The following is a 22732-nucleotide window of genomic DNA, read 5'->3' as shown; positions in this document are numbered from 1 at the left end:
TGGATTGATTCGGTGACTGGGGTAATCGGGATGGGTGTGTCAGAGGCAGTGCAGTTGGCGCAGGATAGAGCAGGGTTTAGGGCTGTTGTGCATAGGGTTGCTATGAGTCGTAAACGACTCGATGGCACATAACAACAACAACAATGTCTAAGTAGCAATGGTCACAGACTATTGGTTCAGGTAGGCAAAATAAGTTTGAAACAAAGAAACTTAGTTAAACTATAAGCTATTTGAATAGCAGTATCATTTAATAATTTCAACAAATTACTTTCATTTCTTTCTAAACTAATAAACAGACACAAGACTGATTTCTTATTTTCTCATTCTTCCTTACTAAAGAAAGAAAGGTATTCACTCGAAATATAGGTCATCAAAACATAAAGTCCATTATCAGTTTACCAGTTCTTATTCTCCTTTTCTCATGTAAACTCAGGGCACTTGATGATTTGAGAGTTCTAAACCTCATTTCAGAAAATGTCCCAGTTGTAAAAGACTTCCCAACCACTGTCATTCTCAATTCTAACAGGCCTCAGCAGAAATCCAATATAGGTATCCACTTTCACTACTCCCTTCATCTGATCATAAATCTACAAGCAAGTTACTTTTTAAGTGTCCAGTTAGTCTTGTCAAAGATTTCATTTTGCCTACATCTTAAGTTATGCCTATTATTATTCTAGAGGTATTAAATGTATGCACTAATCTTCAGGCTGCCTCCCACAACAAAATATACACATAGCCTTCCAGATATTTAAGTATCAGCTGACTAATGAAAATGAGATTCTGTACTCAAAATATTTAGCCTTTATTAACTAGAACTTCTTTATTAATATATTTGAGAATGTCTACATATAAGGATTTCTGAAAAATATGTTTTAAAAAATTATCAAGTATTAAAATTATGACAATAAAACATGATTATATGGAGATAATCTACTCTTCAAAATAAAGTGATGATCATTTATGAAGGCATGGTTCTATGTCCACATTTACTTACCTTTATCCAATTTTCTATGACTAAAAAACAGTGATCTCATCAATTCATAGTCATTTCTTCCCAAGAATTTTGCAACTTGGTAAAGTCCTTTAGGATTCTTTTTCATAACTAACACTTGTACTGTTGTTATGTGCTGTCGAATCGCCTGCGACTCACAGCAACCCTCTGTCATAACTAACACTTGTACTGTTGTTATGTGCTGTCGAATCGCCTGCGACTCACAGCAACCCTCTGTACAATAGCCCTACTCTCTGCTCTATCCCGTGTCAATCTTATTATCTCCAACACATCTATCCCCATTATCCCAGTGATTGAATCAATCCATCTTGAGGGTTTTCCTTATCTATGTTTAATTTTTCAGCCATGAGTTATATATATTTAAATAATTATTTCAAAGAATGTCAATAATTTTACTTTAGATACTCATAAAAGCTTAGAAGTCCAAAAACAAAGCAATCATGATTCTTGGATTTATGGCATAAAACCAAGTACACACAAATGCTCAAATAGTTTATGATTTTTACATTTATACTACAAATTTTCCTTAAAATTCAATTCTTTGACATCAAAGCACATTTTTTCCAGACAATCTGAAACATTAAAAATTTATAATACTAGGGGAGCTCTGGTGGCCTAGTGGCAAGAAGCTGCACTGCAATCCCAGAGATGCATGGTTCAAATCCACCAGATGCTCTGCCGGGAAAGGAGGGACAATCTCCTCCTGTACCAGTCAGATCTGATCTGACGGTACACAGACACACATACACAAAATAAAATAAAATAAAATAAAAAATTTATAATACTAATAGTTCAGCACTTAATTCATATTCCTAGATGCAAAAAAATTCATTGAGTCACTTACTATGATAATTGTGATAAAAGAGAATCAATAAATTTATTGGTGAAAATGTCTTTTTTTTTCCCCAGAAAATGTCCTGAAAGGAACATCACACCCTAAATTATCTAAGTGGAAGTTATAAGGGCACTCTCTCCCTGTTTCCCCAAGAAGTTGGGAGGTCTTCATACAAAAAAGCCTGAGCAAGGTCAATTTGCACAGAACACCTCTGAGTGGGAAAGATATGAGAAATCTAGTATATATAAAACAGAATAATCATTAATTACAAGTCATATTTAACACGAGAATAAGGTTTAGAAATGGATTTCGAAAAAGCTTGATTCACTTATTTAATAAATACAACATACTGATTATAACAGATCAAATCTAGAAGTGTAATTAAATGGCAGTAATAATTTTAAATAGTATCATTATAATGACTTAAAACTTGTTTCATCTCACACATAAATGAGTGTGGGAAAGAAGAAGGGGGAAGATTATGATCCATGTCTTTTTCTATTTAATGTTAGATAATGCAAAATCAAACATTTAAAATTAAGTGGTACCTCATGTAGAACATGTAGTATTAAACATGTGCCCTTTAATAAATACACAGGGCCTGTCAATCTCTAATTCCTTCACTTTTTGGTTTTTTTATTTCATTTCTGATGGACTGAGGAAGAAAGTTTGAGGATTTTATAGAAAATAAATTCTTTTCTAAACATTTAAATACAAATATTTTATTTCTTTGTTTAATTAAGAATAACAACAGTTTCAAGATAACAAGTACAATTTAGCTGAAAAACTAGCTGTCTCTTCAAACGTTTTTTTAGATGGCTGTTAGGTGCTGTTGCATTAACTGTGACTCATAGGGACCCTAAGAACATTAAAACTCATACCAAATATTGAAGCTTCTATACATAGATAATTCCAAATATTTTTTCTCATTAAGAATACTATTCAGACTTTGCTAATACATGTAAAATTAAAATATTTTTAAACACTTGAAGAAAAAAGAGAAAAGATTTACCTCTTCTAGTTATAGCTGGTAAGTCCTTCCACAGCATAGATTTTGGAGGGAACAGAAATTAAAGTTCTGCTTTCTATTTTTAAATTTCTTCTGCGTACGTGTGTGTCTATCTTACCAACATGAAATTATGTATGCTTCTGACAGCCTAGTGGTAAGGAGTTGTGCAGCCAAACCAAAGGCACATAGTTTAGACCTGAATTCACCAGCTGCTCCATAGAAAAGAGATGAGCAATATCCCTTCATGCAATTTACAGCCTATGAAAATCTGCTGGAGGGTCAGCTTAATGATGTTGTTGTTGTTGTTATGTGCCGGGGAGTCGCTTGCGACTCATAGCGACCCTATGTACAACAGCCCTAAACTCCGCTCTGTCCTGTGCCAATCGCACTGTCTCTGACACTCCCATCCCAATTATCCCAGTCACTGAATCAATCCACCTCATAGAGGGCCTTCCTCTCCTGCGCCGTCCCTCCACCCTCCCAAGCATGATGTCCCTCTCCAAGGACCAGTCTCTCCTCACTACATGTCCAAAGTATGTTAGACGGAGCCTCAGAATCCTTGCCTCCAAGGAGCCACCCGGTTTAACCCTTTCCAGGACAAATCTGTTTGTTTTCCTATCAGTCCATGGTATTCTCAATACTCTTCTCCAGCACCACAGCTCAAAGGCATCAATTCTCCTTCTATCCTCCTTGGTCATTGTCCAACTCTCTGATGCACAATAAGTGATTGCGAAGACCATGGCCTGTATCAGACACACCTTAGTCTCCAGAGAGACACCACTGCTCTTCGGTACTTTGGAGAGGTCCCTAACAGCAGACTTTCCCATGGCAATGCGCCTTTTAATTTCCTGGCTGCTGGTGCCAAGACTGTTGACTATGGAACCAAGCAAACTAAAGCTGTGTACAATCTCAATCTCTTCACCATCCATCCTGATGCTGCCGATTGGTCCAGTGGTGAGAATCTTTGTCTTCTTGACATTGAGCCTCAATCCATATTGCAGGCTGCAGTCCTTGATACTCTGCAGCAGGCGCTTCAGGTCCTCCTCAGTTTCAGCAAGCAGGGTTGTGTCATCCGCATAACGCAGATTGTTGATAAATCGTCCACCAATCCTGACCCCACATTTCTCCTCATAGAGCCCAGCCTCCCGGATAATCTGTTCTGCATATAGGTTGAAAAGGTATGGAGATAGGATGCATCCCTGGCGTACGCCCTTTCCAATTTTGAACCATGCAGTGTTCCCTTGCTCTGTTCTAACGACTGCCTCCTGGTCCAAGTATAGGTTTCGCATTAGAACGATCAAGTGTTCTGGGATTCCCATTCTTCTCAGAGTCAGCCATAATTTGTTATGATCCACACAGTCAAATGCCTTTGCATAGTCAATGAAACACAGATAGACTTTCCTCTGGTATTCCCTGCTTTCAGCTAAGATCCATCTAACATCAGCTACAATATCCCTATGACCACGACCCCTTCTAAACCCAGCCTGGACTTCTGGTAGTTCTCTGTTGATGTGCTGTTCCAGTTGTTTTTGGATAATCTTCAGTAAAATCTTGCTTGCATGTGAAATCAGTGATACATAAAACAATTTTAAAATGGAGTAAACTTTGAATTACCTTTATATATGCTGAACCAGACAGCAGATAAATTCAGCCTTTAAATTTAGTTTAACTGTTATTATATTTTACTGTATCAACTCAAGTGGAAAATTCAATAATTTTAGAACAGAGAACTTTGTTTTCAAAATAAAAAAACTCTGGCCAACTCTGGCCTTATGTTTTTATTTGCATTCTCAAGACTAAAAATAGGTATGCACACTCAAGACTTACTAAAGACCTTACTTAGCAGTCCTTTGAAAAAGACATCATGCTTGAAAGGCAGAGGGTCAGTGAATGAAAGAAAGACCTCAAAAAGATGAAATGACACTGTGACTGTAACATCAGGCTCAAGTGTATCAGAGATGATAAGGATAGTACCAGAAAAGACAGAGTTCAGGTCCGTTCACAGCTTCACTGAATCATAGTCGACTTGACAGTACCTAACAACAATTACTATATTACAGTTCTTAATTCTGCAAATACACTTTTCTCTTTTACTATGTCAGAAAAAAAAATTAAGCCACATACAAAATCAATGTAAAATAATTTTGTTATCACTGGGTACCGTCAAGTCACAACAGACCCATGCTGACCCTGTAGTGGGTTTTCAGAAGCAATAAATTGCACAAGAGAAGACTGCTCATCCTTCTGCAGCAGAGCAGCTGGTGGATTCCAACTGTGTCTCTTTAGGTCTTTAGGGTGGCAATGCAGTTCCTTACCACTGTAGACACTAGTGGCTTTATAAGTTTAAAATATTAACAGTAATAAGATCCCCAAATCAAGTCAAGTAATTTATAGAAAATTAGTTTAAAAGTCCTCTCTTCTCACCTGGCCTGTCCCGATGATATGTTCCATTCTTCTCGCTGACCAGTACTTCGTGATTTTGATTTGTCCTTGCAAACAGAATCAGGTTGTTTCAAAGTGCGTTTGGCTGGAGGAGACACGTGGCTATCGCTTAAACTACCATCAACTTCACCTTTCTGAAAGACAAGGTTAAAAATATGGTGTTATTATTATCCTTGTGAAAACATTTAGAATTCAGGTTCATCCTGAAGAGGGTGAAACCAGGCTGTTCCTTGGAGGTAAGGATTCTGAGGCCTCGTCTGATACACTTTGGACATGTTGCAAGGAGGGACCAGTCCTTGGAGAGAGACGTCATGCTTGCAAAGAGTGGAGGGGCAGCACAGGAGAGGAAGACCCTCTATGAGGTGGACTGATTCAGTGACTGGAGTAATTGGGGTGGGTGTGTCAGAGACAGTAAGGCTGGCACAGGACAAAGCAGGGTTTAGGGTTGCTGTACATTGGGTCGATATGAGTCGCAGGCGACTTGACGGCATATAACAACAACAACAATATCCTTATATAACCAGGAACTGTGGTGGCCTAGAGGTAAGATGGTGAGCTGCCAACTGCCAACCCTAAGGTGTATGGTTCAAACCCACCAGCTGCTCTGAGGAAGAAAGATGGGCAATCTACTCCTGTGAGATTTAAAGCCTCTGAAAACCTGCTGGAGGATCAACGATGTATGAGTCAATTCTGACTCAAAAGCATATAACAACATCATTACAAACATAGCAAAATGTAGTAACTTGTGAATATAATCTAGTTTTTCTTGTTATTTGAGTTTCAAGCTTATGGAAAATGGAGTATATGTCATATGTATGTAATTTTTTTTAAATTTAATTATTTTGTGTGAGTTTACCGTCAAATCGTATCTGACAGGTACAGGAGGAGATCTGCCCCTCCTTCTCCAGCAGAGCATTTGGTGGATTCGAACCACATACCTCTGGAATTGCCGTGCAGCTTCTTTTTTTTTTTTTTTTTTGCAGTGCAGCTTCTTACCACTAGGCCACCAGTACTCCCTGGTGTAATTTTCATAACCAGATGTCTCATCCCTTCCAAAATATTCCGATATATACCTCTCCAAATAAGGGCATTTTTCTATTCAGAATACAACCATCTCAAAAAGGAAATCAACACTAATATAACATAATGAAATGTATAGACACAAACTTTCCCAAATGTCCCAAAATCCTCTCCTCTTCCTTTCAGGTCCTGCATCACACACATATTTCCTTGTCAAATGCCCTTGTTCTACTTCAATTCAGAACAGTTCTGCAATCTTTGTCTTTCATGCCCTAGATTGTCTTTAGAGAAAGACCTTTCAAATGTGTTTGATGACCCTCAATCTGCTTCTAATCTCATTAACTCAGTCTATTTTTATGATACATTAATTGGCCATGTGTCAAAATCAATAGGCTGTCAACTGGTGTTTTGTTTTAATTCTCATAACAAGATTGAAATTACACATCCTTAAATGTATATGAAATGGTGTTCTCAGCTGAATATAAGAGACATACTATAGTTTTCTTTACCGTCACAACAGATGGTCAAGTTGGTGTCTGCCTGGTTTTTTCCCACTGTAAAGTCATTATTTTTTTTCCCTTTGTATTTGATCAATATTTTATGGTTAAATTATGCTGATAATTAACCAATATTCTTCATCAAATTCCACCTACTAGCCTTAGCATTCATTGGCTACTCTGCTTGCTATCATTTAATACTATGAATTATCTCATTTCACTATTACTTTTGTGTTCACATTCTATTGCAAGAAAGCTTTCCCTTCTCCTCATTTACTCACTCCTCTATTTAAATCATTAGGAATACATGGATTCTTATTATAACCCATGGGCTATAGCTTGTATTCTCCTTATTTCATTTTGTTGCTCAAATTATACAAGAGTTGGCCAGTGGAAGTCCCTTCAAGGTAGTTCCTGTATCTTTCTAACATAACCCCATCACCTTTTGAGCATTTCCATACTTTCTGGAATATGTGAATGTTCTAGCTTATCTAGTATTCCCTTATCTAGCTCTAGCATTAGCCATTTATCAAAAAAAAAAAAAGCTCTGGTTCCTTTCAGGTAAGGAATTTAAAACAAACAAACAAAAAAAACCCCTCAAATTTACTGCCATTAAACAGGAACCAACTTCCCGTTGACCTTCCACTGGATTTTCTGGGCACTGTAAATTTCGTAGCAGGAGACTATCCATCTTTCTCCCAAAGAGACACTAGTGGATTTGAAATACCAGAGACACTCTGCCTTTGGATTAGTATCACAACTACCTACGGACTATGCTGCCAATGAATAATATTTATAAAGTAAATGCACTAGTACACGCACTTTTACTGGAATTTCAGTGCTCTCTAAGGAGAGTTATAAAAACTATGAACTTACACATATATACAAGAAGCCCTGGGAGTATAGTACATAGGATATTGAGCTGACAACTGAAAGGGGTGCTCTGGTGGCTTAGTTGTAAAGAACTGTACTGCCAACACAAGTTTGTGATTTAAATCCACCATGCTTCATGGAGAAAGATGAGCAATCTCCTCCCATGTGATGTACTGTCTTTGAAAACCTGCTGAAGAGTCAGCTATGCGTTGGTTCTGACTTGACAGTACACAACAACAGCAAATGAAATATAGGTCACTTGGTCCACCAATCACTCTTCAGGAGAAAGATTGGCAATCTCCTCCCATAAAGAGCTACAATCTTGGAAACTTACTACATAGAGAGCATCATTATAAACTGGAACTATCAGTGGGGTTAGCCTGGATTTGTTGCATTCATCTGCATACAGGCAGCCCCCAACTTACTCAGTTTTATGAATGTCCAACTTGCATACGATAAGGGGTTACCAACCAAATCCCCATCAAGTCACTTTTTTATTAAAAAATTCAGGTATACCCAATGGGTGACATTAACAAATGGACATTACCTTGCAATGTACACCAAGACTTTCTTGCTAATATTGAATGATTATATAAGATGTTTTAATGCCTCTGAAGTGTATCTATGTCATCTTTTATACATAGAGAAGAATGGCTGTTAGGTGCCATTAAGTCAACTACGACTCAGAATGACCCTATGAACAACAGACCTGAAGATTCTCCTTATCCTAATTTCTGATATGCTTGAGCCCATTTTGATAATCACTGTGTAAATCCACCATATTGGGGCTCTAGAAAGGTACACTATATACTATATTTTTTTTAAAAGGTACACCATATATCCTATACAAAAAAAAAGCATTTTACTGACATTAGTACACTAAATATATATAAAATATAAGTATGTCTTAAAGAGAACTACTTTGTGTATGTGTGTATTACATAAATACACAACTATTTACCTACTACTACAGATCCATATTAATTTTTAAAATTCATTTATTCCAATTTTTTTCATTCCAGTCCCACACATTAAATTTATTTTTTTTCTATAATTATATTTTATTAATTTTCATAAACATTTACAGAGATTTTGGGTTTCCATTCATTCATTGTTGCACTATTCTCTCTACCCTCCTCCCAGTTTGTTCTTGTCCAAATGCCACAGTGCTTGTCAAAGCCAGTTCTGATTAATCTTCTTTGTCAGTGTGTCCTTTGCCATTCCCTATCACTCCTCCCTGAGAGAGACTTCACCCTGACACATTAAATTTATTTCTAGCTTTCTTCCTTTCTTAAACAGCAAAAAACAAGGCTTTCATGCATTTTCAATATATTATTTCTTTGCTCATTCACTTAACTCATTTGATCAGTATAATCAGTTTCTCAAGAGTCCTCCTCCACCCTCCACATTTCTATCAGCCTCTCCTCTGATTCAGTCTTAAATTCTAAATAAGTTGCTGTCTCTGCCCGGAAACCCTCCTCTTCTTTACCTCTCAATTCTTTTTAAATAGGATTTATGCATTAAATTTTATAATGTATCATTTGACACTAAAAGGGTTTTTTGGGTTTCTTTCTTTTTGCAATTTCACAAAGCAAGGGGGAAAGATTTATTAAGTAATAAGAGGAGTAATTAGTGTCAGGTGGTCCATGCTAAAGAGTCAAAGTGAAAAGAAAGAAGAGGGAAAAGGAGAGACAGACCCTTGAAAAGAAAGGGGTAAAAGCAGATCTTACAACACGCTGCCAGCAGAAGAGGAGGAGCAAAAATCAGTATTTTTAAATTTATACAATAATTTTTTCCTTTTTTTAATTATTTTTTTATTTTAAATAAATTTTTATTTTATACTGGTTTACTTTAAAAGTTCCTATACACTGTTTTTCACACCAGATTCTTATTTCCTTTACCCATTTCTCCTCCCACCCACCAAATTGTGTGACCCTATGATTACTTGTCCGCCCCACCCAATCCCACCCCCACCCATCCTGGCCCCTTGGCTCCCACCCTTCCCTTCTTGGATCTTCTCATATGTTCTACCATAATGGTCTTATGCAGTATTTGTCCTTACGGGCCTGAGTTAGTTCATTTAGCATAATGCTCTCCAGTCCCTCCCAAGTTAGGCAGTAATTTACAAAACCACTGCTCCTTTATACTGTATAGTATTCCACTGTGTGAATGTACCATACTTTCTCAATCCATTCAACTGTGGTTGTATATTAGGGCAATGCATTTCAGATAAGGGTCTCATATCAAAGTTTAGAAACCTACAGGGCCCTCCACAAGAAAAAGACTAATAACATAATTACAAAATGGGCAAAAGACATAGCCTTTTCCCATAGAAAGATATTCAAATGGCCAACAGATACATGAAGAAATGCTCAAAATCACTGGTAAGAAGAGAGAAGCCAATCAAAACCACAATGAGATTACCATCTCACTCCAGTAGCAGGGGAAAAGTTTAACAGGACAGAAAATATAAATGTTGGAGAGAATGTAGAGAGATGCATTGCTGGTGGAACTGTAAAATGGTACAACCATTCTGCAAGGCAGTTTGGCATTTCCTCAAAAAACTGAACACAGATACTCCATATAATCTATCTATTCTACTGCTTGGAATATACTCCAAGAGAATGAGAACTGAGATACAAACAGAAACTTGTACACCAATGTTCATAGCAGCATTATTCAGTATTGCAAGAACATGCAAAGAGCCCAACTGCACAATCATTTTTAATATCCCATCTCTTATGGATTTAATTGCATACCAAAAGATATTTTTGCAGTCCTAATTCTTATCCCTGTGAATATGGCCTGGTTTGAAGAAACAGAAGTTTTTCTCCACAAGTAAATTAACAAAATCACACCAGACTAAGGTAAATCCTAATCATAATCCCTTCTGCCTTAGTGGGAAGAAGTTGTGCTGCCAACTTAAAGGCACACAATTCAAATCTATTAGCTGCTCCATAAGACAAAGATAAGCAACCTCCTCCCATGTGATTTTATGCCTCTAAAAACCCACTGGAGGGTCAGCTATGGGTCAGTTCTGACTCATGGAAGATAACACTAATCCCTTCTGAGTGCCACTGTATGAAAGGGAAAATCAGACACAGAAACAAAGTCACGCACAGGGGCAGGCAGATATCAATGTAAGGAATTGCCAACAGTCACTGGAAACTAAGAAAGAGGCATAGAACAGATCCTTCCCTAAATGCCCCGAAGAAATCAACAGTCAACACTCTGATTCAGACTTCTAGCCTCCATAACTGGAAATAGAATTTTCTGTTCTTTAAATCCTCTTATTTTGTGATAAAACACTATCATAGAAAGGTATTTCTGAAAAATCTAATAGTGTCCTTTTAGACCACAAACTTTTAAACAAAATATATAAAAACTCTCCATTTCATGGAAAGCACAGGACTCCCTGATCTCAAACATACTGCACAATTACAGTGACCTAAACACAATGGTATTAATACAATGACATTCACATAGATAATGAAAGAGAATCGAGTACACCACCAACTACAATCAATCGGTATTTGACAAGGAATCAAAACTTATTAAATTGGGAAATAACAGTCTCTTCAACAAATGGTACTGGCAAAACGGGAAATCTAGCTGCAGAAAAGTGAAACAGAATCTAAATTCCACCTCATACACAAAAATCAACTAAATCAGAGACCTAAAGGTAAATCCAAACTCATCAGGATCATAAGAGACAAAAGAGGATCAAACTTAGAAGCCCTAGCCTATAGCATAAACAGGTTCGCAAATATAGCTAGAAATGAAACCAGAAGAAGATAAAAGTCAACTAATGGGAACTTCAAAAACTAAACCCCTAAAAAAAATAATTAAAAGCCTGTGTTCATCAAAAACTTTTCCAATTAAAAAAAAAATAAATAAATTAAAAAAAAAATAAAAAACTTTTCCAATAAGATGAAAAGAAAACCTACAGACTGGGGGAAAACATTTGACAATAGTATCTCGTTTGGTAATAGTATGACAAGGGTCTCATAACGAAAGTTTACGGAATACTACAGAGCCTCTGCAAGAAAAAGACTGGTAAGCCAGTAACAAAATGGGCAAAAGACATAGACTTTTCACAGAGGAAGACATTCAGACAGCCAATCAACGCATGAAAAAATAATCAAAATTACTAATAATCAGAGAGATAGAAATTAAAACCACAATGAGATACTATTTCATCCCAGTGGCAGTAGCAAAGTTTAACAGGACAGCAAGCAATAAATGTTGGAGAGGATGTGGAGAGATGGGAAGGAACTCGCACGCATTGTTGGCGGGATTGTAAAATGGTAGAAACTACTCTGGAAGGCACTTTGGCATTTCCTCAAAAAGCTGAACACATAAATTACATTTTGATCCAGCTATTCCACTGCTAGGAATGTATCCCAAGGAAATCAGAACTGAGACTAAGATACAAACTTAGATTTGTTCACAGCAGCATTATTCACCATTGATTTGAACCACTGAACATGGCAACAGTCCAAAAAACCATCAACAAACAGATTGAGAAAATGAGATACATTCACACAATGGAATACTATGCAGCACAAAGGAACAATTTCATAAAATATTACATAACATGGGACAGTCCAGAGAGTTAACTCAGTCTCATAAGGACAAATACTGCATAAGATCATACCTGCAAAAATAGAAGGATTAACTAGTAAGATGCATATAAATCTCCAAAAGGGGGGAAAGAGGAAGGAGGCAGGGAAAGAAGAAGGGTGGAAATCACCAGGATAGCAGAGTTTAGTGGGTGGTTGGGAGAGTAAAGGAATAGACCCAATGGGGACTCAAAAAGACAAGGAAATAATAGGTATAAATCAGTAGTAATTAACTATATAAAATACAATATATATGAATCATTGTATGAAACACAATGTAAATGAAAGATTGTATAAAACAAAATGTATATGAGTGACAGTGTAAACTAATAAAAAATTGTTTAAACTGTCCTCTTCATAAATTGACATTTCTATATATTTTTTTCCTAAAGCCAAATATTTAATAAAAGTACACTGCTAGCTACCACCAGGATTGCTTATAGAAAAGGCAAGAACTGTACACTGAACCACCAATGTTCCCAAATCAAAGTGCTGTAATTTGCAAATAAACCTAAGGAATATTTAGAAAAACATATTTTTTAAAGATATCCAAGTATAACTTACAGAATTAACATTTATTTGTAAAACATTTTTCTCAAAATATCAATTTCTAATTTTGTGCTATAATACAATTTACTCTAAATCTATAACAATTGGAAATCCAAACATCAGAGTGTCTATAATTAAGGATGATAAATATGTTAGCTATGTAACATACACATCACTCATTAGGTTAGGTTCCCAAGGGAAGTTGGTGAGCTAATTTCAAACTATCATCAGTTGGGAGGGGGAGGAGGGGGAGACAGGAGGAATCCACCCAACATGAATTTTAGTCATGTAATAATATTTTATCAATAAACATGATTACTTAACAAATGAATGCTTTTCAGAATTGTGCACTGCTCACTTCCATACAACTTCAGTATATAATTCCCTACCTTTTAATTAAAGAACTGAAGCTCAGAGGTAATTCACATGGTTAAAAATGACTGATGGAATACTGATTCTTCCATTTCTACCATAGTTCTCTATGTTGTTATTGTTGTTATGTGTTGTCAAGTCGCCTGCAGTTCACAGCAATCCTATGCTAAACAGTCCTAAACCCTGCTCTATCCTGACACACCTACCCCCATTACCCCAGTCACTGAATCAATCCATCTCGAAGGTCTTCCTCTCCTGCGCTGTCTCTCCACCCTCCCAAGCATGATGTCCCTCTCCAAGGACTAGTCACTCCTTGAAAAATGTCCAAAGTGTGTCAGATGAAGCCTCAGAATACTTGCCTCCAGGGTCTCAGCCTCTCTAGGACAAACTTGTTTGTTCTCCTAGCAGTACATGGTATATTCAATACTCTTATCCAGCACCACTGCTCAAAGGCATCAATTCTTCTTTAATCATCCCTAGTCATTGTCCAGCTTTCTGATGTATAACAAGAAACTGCAAAGACTATGGCCTGGATCAAGCACACTTTAGTCTCCAGACTGACATCATTACTCTTCAGTACTTTGGAGAGGTCTCTGACAGCAGACTTTCCCAGTGCAATTAATCTTTTTTATTTCCTGGCTGCTGGTACCAAAAGTGTTGAATGTAGAGCCAAGTAAATTAAATTAAAGTAAAATGCTACCAATCGGCCCAGTGTTGAGAATCTTTGTTTTCTTGATGTTGAGCTTCAATCCATATTGAAGGCTGCAGTCCTTGAACTGATGCAGCAAGTGTTTCAGGTCTCAACAAGCAGGATTGTGTCATCTGCATAATGCAAATTGTTGAAAAGTCTGCCTCCAATCCTGATGCTACATTTCTCCTCATAGAGTCCAGCCTCCTGGATAATCTGTTCTGCATACAGATTGAAAAGGTATGGAGACAGGACACATCCCTGGCATAAACCCTATCCAATTATGAATCATGCAGTGTTTCCTTGCTCTGTTCTGACAACTGCCTCCTGGTCCAAGTATGCTACCTAAAATATCCATCCCACCACATAAAGGTTAATTGTTGTTGTAATGTGCTGTCAAGTCGCCTGTGATCCACAGTGACTCTATGTACAACAGCTCTGAACTCTTCCCTGTCCTGAGCCAGGGCCAACCCTCATTGCCCCAGTTACTGTATCAATCCATCTGATTCTCAATGTACAAAGATTTGAGAACATCACTGGTGGCCTAGTGGTAAAGAGCTGCACCATCAATCCAAAAGCATGCAGTCTGAATCTACCAGCCGCTCCATGGAGTAAAGATGGGTTATCTCCTCCCTTACAATTTACTGCCTCTGAAAAGTCAGCTGAGTCAGTTACAGGTGTACAGCACTTAGCAACAATGGTATATATTTTAAGTATAACACAAGGCACATTATCCTAACTGCTGCTATATTATTTTATTTCTCTTTTCATGGAAAGATTTAATTAAAAATCTCAGATGAATAACATTACAGAAGTCTCCACCCCAAAGAAATCTAAGGATTTAAGTAAAGCAGCAACCAAATTTGAATGGGTACAAAATAATTACTTCAGCACCATTTAATTAACTTCAAGCTTTGGGAAAGCTTTTACCTACAAACTTGATACTAGTAACTTACCTTTAATAGGATGATCACAATGCTTAACTTTTTCATCTTCAAAGCATTTTACTAATTATAATCGAGCCCTTTGAAGGAAGGCATTACCAGTTTCATGACAAATACATTTAAGAGAGATTATGCAATCTCTCTGCCTACAGTCATTAAGCAATCTACGTCAAAGAGATTAGAACCCATGAGGGGGTTTTTTGAGAGGAGGGACTCAAACAAGCCAGAAAAACACCTCAAAAAAAAGTCATCTCCAATTATGAAGATTACTTCATGTAACTAATACTTATGGAGAACTTACGTGTACATGAAGTTCCTGGGTACTGTAGATAGTTAACTATTAAGTAGTTTACCAACAGAAAAATGGAACAGATTAGGAGTTCAGATCTGAAGTTCACAGGGTCACTATGAGTTGTAAACAACAACATGACACTAGGAATTGTTGAGTGAAAACTGACTCATAGCTGACCTTTCAGCATGTTTTCCGAGTGTAAACTGTAGGGGAAAAGATTGACTATTTTTTCCCCCTTGGAGCAGCTAGTGGATTTAAATCACCTTGCCTTTAAATTGGCAATACAACTCCTTACTCACTCAACCACCAGAGTTCCCTAACTAACATACTCTCAACTCTAAATTCACTCCCAATGAGTCATAACTGACTCCCAAATAATCCTATATTAGGTCTTCAGAGGCTCCAAATTGCATGAGCGGAGAATGTCCACTCTTCTCCCTAGAAGCAATGGATTTGAACTACCTGCCTTTAAGTTAACAGAGCAACTCTTTACCTAGTAGGCCACCAGAACAGCCTCAATTGACATGATATAAATGCACAGTTCTCTGAAGGCACAATTCTTGTAAAAAGAAACGATTAGTAAAGATGACATCACACATTTTACGAACTTTTGAAAGATAACTGAGTCTTCTATAGAAGAGGAAAATCATAATGGATGGTGAAGAGATTGCGACTGGTCACAGTTTTGGTTTGCTTGGCTCCACAGCCAACACTACTGGCACCAGCAGTCAGGAAATTAAAAGATGTATTGCAATAGGAAAGTCTGCACTTAGAGACCTCTCCAAAGTACTGAAGTGCAACGATGTCAATCTGGAGACTAAGGTGCACCTGATACATGTCATGGTCTTTGCAATCACTTGCTATGCATCAGAGAGCTGGACAAGGACTAGGAATGACAGAAGGAGAATTGATGCCTTTGAGCTCTGGTGTTGGAGAAGAGTACTGAATATACATACCTTGGACTGCTAAGAAAACGCAGGTTTGTCCTCAAGAGGGTGAAGCCAGGCTGCTCCTTGGAGGCAAGGATTCTGAAGCTTTACCTGACATACTCTGGACATGTTGCAAGGAGAGTCCTTGGAGAGGGATGTCATACTTGGGAGGGTGGAGGGACAATGCAGGAGAGGAAGACCCTCGATGAGATGGACTGATTCAGTGACTGGGGTAGAAGGGTTGGATGTGTTGGAGATAGTGAGATTGGCACAGGATAGGACAGAGTTTAGGGCTGTTGTACATAGGGTCACTATGAGTCACAGGCAACAATAATGGAGAACAGAATGGTCAAAGGAGCACAAATCAAGGATGAGACAACTTTGAAGAGACATATTATAGGTAAGAGTGCCAAGTACTATAAAAATAAAAAAAAAAGTCGTTCATACTTTGGTAGCCTTCTTTAAATTCTAACTTTCTGAAATAGTTCAATGACACCCATATAATTTGAAAAATCATTTTTACCTCAAGTCATAAAGTCTCTTAAACCATTAGTTAGCAGAAATTCTGACCACTATTCTGGCAGGATTTCGATCTATAGTACACCATGAATTGGAGTTGACTTGATGACACCTAACAATATTCTGGCACTTTATCTCCTAAAATTAGGAGAATAATGGAGAGAAGAATTCTTACAATTCTGGATGATAATTATTTAATTCTTTAACAAACTTAATATTTAAAAAAGGGAGACCTGGTGGACCAAGGTCAATTGTTACCAAGAGGTTGGAAGTTCAAACTCATGCATCAGCTCAAGACATGAAGATCTGTTTCCATAAAAATTCTAAAACAAAGAGTCAAAAATCTACTGCCATTAAGTCTGTTACTATTCATAGTAACCCTACAGAACAGAACAGAATTGCATTATTAGGTTTCCAAGACTATGATACTTCACAGGGCAGGCATCTTAACCCCATAGAGCAATTGGTGGATAAACTGAAGACTTTTCTGTTGTTGTTGTTGTTAAGTTCTGTCAAGTTGTAGGAGACTCATTGCAACCCTATGAATGAAAGACCTAAGCACTGTTCATAGAGTTTCCAGAGGCAAGCTATTGTGGAGGTGGATGCCACTCATACTTACAAGACATTTCCATTAACAGTCCAATATTTAATCCACTGTATCACCAGAGTTTCTTTCCATAAAGATTATGGTTTAAAAGACTCTATAGAACTGTTCTACTTTATCACATGGAGTCATTATGAGTCAGAATCAACTCCATGACAATGAGAGCAACAAATTAATCGGTAAATAGTATTGAAACATTTAATCTAAGAAATTGCCTCAAGGGGGCCTTACTGACCAGATAAGATTTGTCAGGTACTAACCTGAGCCATTGGGGTGTCAAATGCCATACGTTTACCCATGGTGTTTGGTGGAGCTTCCAGTTTAAGACACGTTTGGAAGCAGCAGTAGCATCCACTTCCTAAACAACATACTTCTAGAAACTATGAACTTTGATAAATGATGATAGTTATAGAATAGCTTCAGGCCTTTTGTTCATAGGGTCGCTATGAGTCGTGATCGACTCAACGATGATGTGACATCTTTACAGGAGTTCTCCTAGCATAGTTCACAGTGAGCTGTGCAACTAACCAAAGGCTGTGTTATCCCCAAGCAGTTTAAATCCATCAATGGCTCAGAGAGAGAAAATGGACAGTCTCCTCCCATTACAATTAAAGCCTCAGAAACCCAATGGAGAGTCACTAGGACTCAGAATTTACTCAACAGCAATGATCAAGTGAGTGACTCCACCTTGTACCACTTAAATGAACACTTCAATAGCTATCATTTAGGGAATTTGGTGGCAGGAAGCTGCACTGCAATTCCAAAGGCCACCAGCTGCTCCATGCAAACAGGATGGGCAATCTCCTCCCATGCAATTAACTGCCTGGGGGGGGGAGGGGGGAATGACCCACAGAAGGGTCAGCTATGAGACAGTTGTAACTCTGGTACACACAACCATCACAAAAAGCTATCATTTAGGAGTCCTGGTGATGTAGTGATTAAAGCACTTGGCTGCTACCCAAAAGAGTGATGTTTTAAGTCCACTGACTTGGTGGTATGCAAAAGTTTAAAAAGTAGGTAAAATAATTGTCCTTTAAAGAAAGAAAAGGTCTAGATATGATAAAAAGTCATTTCAACATCTAAGGAATTCAAAGATTCAAAGAAAGAATCACAAATTAAATCTGACGAGTATCAAAGAATGAGTAAGTTTTCCACTACCTAAAGAGAGATCCAATATACTATAAGACAACAGAATTTTGGAAAACAAGCAGAGGCACTAAAATATTAAGGTGAGACCAAATAATGGCTGAATATGGGGATGCTTGCTTGGCTCCACAATCAACACTCTTAACACCAGCAGTCAGGAAATCAAAAGATGAATTGCATTGGGAAAATCTCTTTCAGGGACCTCTCCAGAGTACTGAGACACATAGATGTCAGTCTAGAGAGACTAAGGTGCACCTGATCCAGGCCATGGACTTCACAACTACTTGCTATGCAGCAGAGAGCTGGACAATGAGTAAGGAAAACAGAAAAATTTATGCCTTTCAGTTGTGGTGCTGGAGAAGAGTCTTGAACATGCCATGGACTACCAAGAAAACAAACAGGTCTGTCTTGGAGAGGGTAAAACCAAGTTTCTCCTTAGAGGCTAGGCTTTTGAAACTCTGTCTCACATACTTTGGGCATGTGGCTAGGAGGAACCAGTCCCTGGAGAACAACCTCATGCTCAGCCAGATGGAGAGACAGCACAGGAGAGGAAGATCCCAGATGAGATGGACTGATAAAGTAACAGTAACTGGGGCAATGGGGGTAGGTGTATCAGAATCAGTGAGACTGGCTCAGGACAAGGCAGGCTTTGGAGTTATTATATATAGGATAGCTATGAGTCACAAGCAACTCAATGGCACATAACAAAAACAATGGAAGATCAATTGCAAAGGGAATATTATTGGAGAATATGAAGCAGATCTTAAAAGAGTTTTCCATGAAATCTAGGACCTAAACTTAAAAGACAAAAAGAATTAATCTAAGCGGGGGGGGGGATTTGCCATGGCCTTTGGAACTGAGTCATGACTAGCAAGTTTTCACAACTATAAATCAATTGCACAGGTGGGGACTGCCCATCTTCCTTCCAAAGAGTCACTCTTGGATTTGAACCACCAGAGAGGGTTAGCAGTGCAACTCCCTAAAGACTACATCACCAGAACACCCTTATCTAAGTGTCCTTGTTGACAGCTCCCACCACGTCAAGTACCATTCAAAGCAACCCTACAAACTGACTTGAATCCTGTGCTATCAGGCACCAACTTCACAATTTCTAACATGCCCATTATTACAGTCACAGACCAGATATTTTTTTTAAAAAGTAATTTTAACCAGAATGCCTAGCTTAACTCATCATACTTCTACTTCAACACTGGTATCCCTACTTCATTTTCAACAGCAGCAGCAATGATGATGATTTTTTTTTTAATACCTTCAAAATGAATACTGGTCTCACTAGTTTGCTACTTATTCTCCTTTCTGAAATCGATTTATTTCCTGTTGCAAAATTCTAGCAGACTGTGTCAAACAAAGCATTAAGATGCAGTGAGAAGAATAGTAGAGATATGAAAAAAGGCAAGCCATTAAGACCAGAGATACAAAAAAGGGTAGAGATACGAAAAACGCTAGAGATATTTAAAGGACCATATGTAATTTACAGAATGAAAAAAAGGAGTACAGAGTAAATACATTAGCAGACAGACAAGCTAAACTGGTATGGCTGGGTGAGTGGGACTACACCCACAAGCATATGTTTTGCTGAGAATATTTCTAAACTCACATTGGTATGTGCTGCAAATATATCCATGTATACAGTAGAACAAACAGGAGGCCAAGACAGGAGAATTCTTTAGTCATAACATTGAGGAAATGAGTCTTGGGTGCTCAGTATCAGCATTTCTGAGAAGAGCTGCAGATGTAACATAGTTCACAGAGACAATACTGTACTACTACTTAGTACTGTAGTAAGTAGTGACTGAACTGTGAAAAGCTAGTATTGGTCTTCTCAGTCAGAAGGAAAACAAGTGAAGAAAATCAATGACTCAAGGAAACATTTAATGCAAAGGACAATAGGTCACATGAATTCCAGCATCTACCACCTTGAGAACTAAAAAGTAACTAGTTACCACTATCAACCACTCTAATGAGAAACACAGAGAGTCCTAAACAGAATGGGAGAAAAATGTAGAGCAAAATTCAAAAGTGTGTGTGTGTGTGTGTGTGTGTGTGTGTGTGTGTGTGTAAAAATTCAGACTTACTGGCCATACAGAGACTGCTAGAAACCTCGACACTGTAGGCCTTATACATCCTCAAAGTTAAACAACCTCAAATCTGGAACTGAACCCACTCTACCCCCCACTAGGATCATCTTGCAGTCACACAAGGCTTAGATGTAAACAGTAACATTCAGGTGGAATCTACTCTTTAGAGCAATTAACCATATCAGACAATATGGGGCAAGGGCTCCAAAACAAAGCCCAGAAGGCAGGAAGGGGCAGGAAAGAAGTTTGGATGGCTATGGAAGACACTAGGGAAAGAAGGAGGGGAAGTTCTGTTACACTGAGGAAATTGCAACTAATGTTATAAAGGAAAATGTGTATAAACTGCTGAATGAAAATTATTTGCTCTGTAGACTTTTTTAATTAATAATCTCATTAGTAAATATTTTCTAAGTTAATAATTGTTAAAACTCAAACTATCCTTTTAAATAAAGAAGGTAGAACTTATAAAAATGGAAAGTAAAGAGAAGCTGCATAAACAAAGTGATAAATACAGACAAACAACAACCAAAAAAAAGGAGATCTTTAACTATAAAGATCTAACCTCAAAACAGCTAAGAGTAATCCAAATTGCTTAGCACTGGCCCAGTGACAAGTACACAAACCAATGGACCAAAACAGAACCCAGAAACAAATCTATCTACCAATGGTGAAGCTTCATCTTTCATACTTTGGGCATGTTTCTGGGAGAGGCTGGTCCTTGGAAAGAACTCAACAAAGGAGGGGGAAACCCCTAATAAGATGCACTGACACAGTGACTGCAGCAATGGACTTATGTGTATCAGAAATTATGAGGATGGCACAGGATAGGGCAGGGTTCAGATCTATTGTTCATAGTGTCGTTAAGAGTAGTACTCAACTCAATGGCACCTAACAAGAGCAGAGGACAAGTGATCTTTGATAAAGAAAATAAATCTATTAAGTGAAATAAACCACCTCTTTAACAAATGGTTCTAGAAAACTGTTTACCTATTTGTAGAAAATTCACTCACATCATATACAAATATTAACTCAAGATGGATCAAGAGCTAGACATAAACCCAAATACTATAAATATAAAAAATTCATTGCCCAAGAAGCTGCACTGCAATCCCAAAGGCGAACGGCTGGAATCCACCAGATGCTCCACTGGAGAAGGAAGGGCAATCTCCTCTTGTGCCAGCTGGATACAATTCGACAGTACACAACAAGGGAGAAAAAAAGAAACAAACCCAAAACAACAAAAAACATTCACTGAGATCAAATCTGAATCTTTGGGAAGCTGTAAATCTCACATAAGGTCACTGCTCATCTTTCTCCCTATGAACAGCTGGTGGATTCAAACCACCAAAGAAGTGCTACATTTGGGTTAAGAGCACAACTCCCTACAGACCCACAGTGCTCCCTAAAAATACCATCAAAGAGGCAAACTCAGGAACTCTAATCCACAGCATAGAGATTATCAACTATAACTGAAAATGCACAAACAGCAGGAAACAAATTAGACAACTGGGACCTCCTAAAAATTAAACCCTTATGTACATCTAAAGATGTCACCGAAAGAGTGACAAGACTGGGAAAAAAATATTTGGCAATGACATAGCTGAAAAAGGACTCATCTGTAAATGTATAGAAAAATTCAACACTTTAATAAGACAAACAAGCCAATTAAAAAAATAAGCAAAGAACACAGACAATACAAGACAATCAAATGGCTAAAGTATGAAGAAATGTTCAAAGTCATTAGCTAACAGAAAAATGTAAATCAAACAAATATTTTACATAATAACAAAGTTTAAGATCGTAAATAACAAATACAGTGAGTGTGCAAAGACTTTGGAACTCTTATACATCACTAGTGGGAATGTAAAATGGTGCAACTATGGACAGTAATTTGGTGCTTTCTTTAAAAGTTGAGAATATAAGGGAGCTCTGGTGGCCTAGTGGCAAAGAAGTTGCACTGCAATACCAGAGGTACACAGTCTGAATCCACCAGATAGATGCTTTGCTGGAGAAGGAGGTACAATCTCCTTCTGCACCAGTCAGATACGATTTGATGGTGGTTGTTGTTGTTGTTGTTGTTATTGTTATTGTTGTTGCTGTTGTTGTTGTTGTTATGAGCCATCGAGTCACTTGCGACTCACAGCGACCCTATGTACAAGAGCTCTAAATGCTGTTCTATCCTGTGCCAACTTAGCCATCTCAAACACACTTACTCCCACCGCTCCAGTCACAGAATCGATCCATCTCACCAAAGGTCTTCCTCTCCTTCGCTTCCCCTCC

At 37.8% G+C, this 22732-nt stretch overlaps 1 protein-coding gene across 2 annotated transcripts in view; it reads right to left on the bottom strand.

The window, feature by feature from the left end:
• The window catches only part of ATAD2B (ATPase family, AAA domain containing 2B), a 194860-nt gene that overhangs the window by 157033 nt on the left and 15095 nt on the right, over nucleotides 1–22732 (bottom strand). For both annotated transcript variants that reach the window (XM_006880636.1, XM_006880637.1), the window contains exon 2: nucleotides 5281–5432. In XM_006880636.1, coding sequence (XP_006880698.1) covers nucleotides 5281–5432 — 152 coding nt within the window. The remainder of the gene's footprint in view (nucleotides 1–5280; nucleotides 5433–22732) is intronic.

Source organism: Elephantulus edwardii, unplaced genomic scaffold (genome assembly GCF_000299155.1).
Source record: "Elephantulus edwardii isolate Elephantulus edwardi_28Jun2011 unplaced genomic scaffold, EleEdw1.0 scaffold00009, whole genome shotgun sequence".
In the NCBI taxonomy this organism is placed as follows: Eukaryota; Metazoa; Chordata; class Mammalia; order Macroscelidea; family Macroscelididae; genus Elephantulus; species Elephantulus edwardii.
This window is presented reverse-complemented; position numbering and strand designations above follow the sequence as displayed.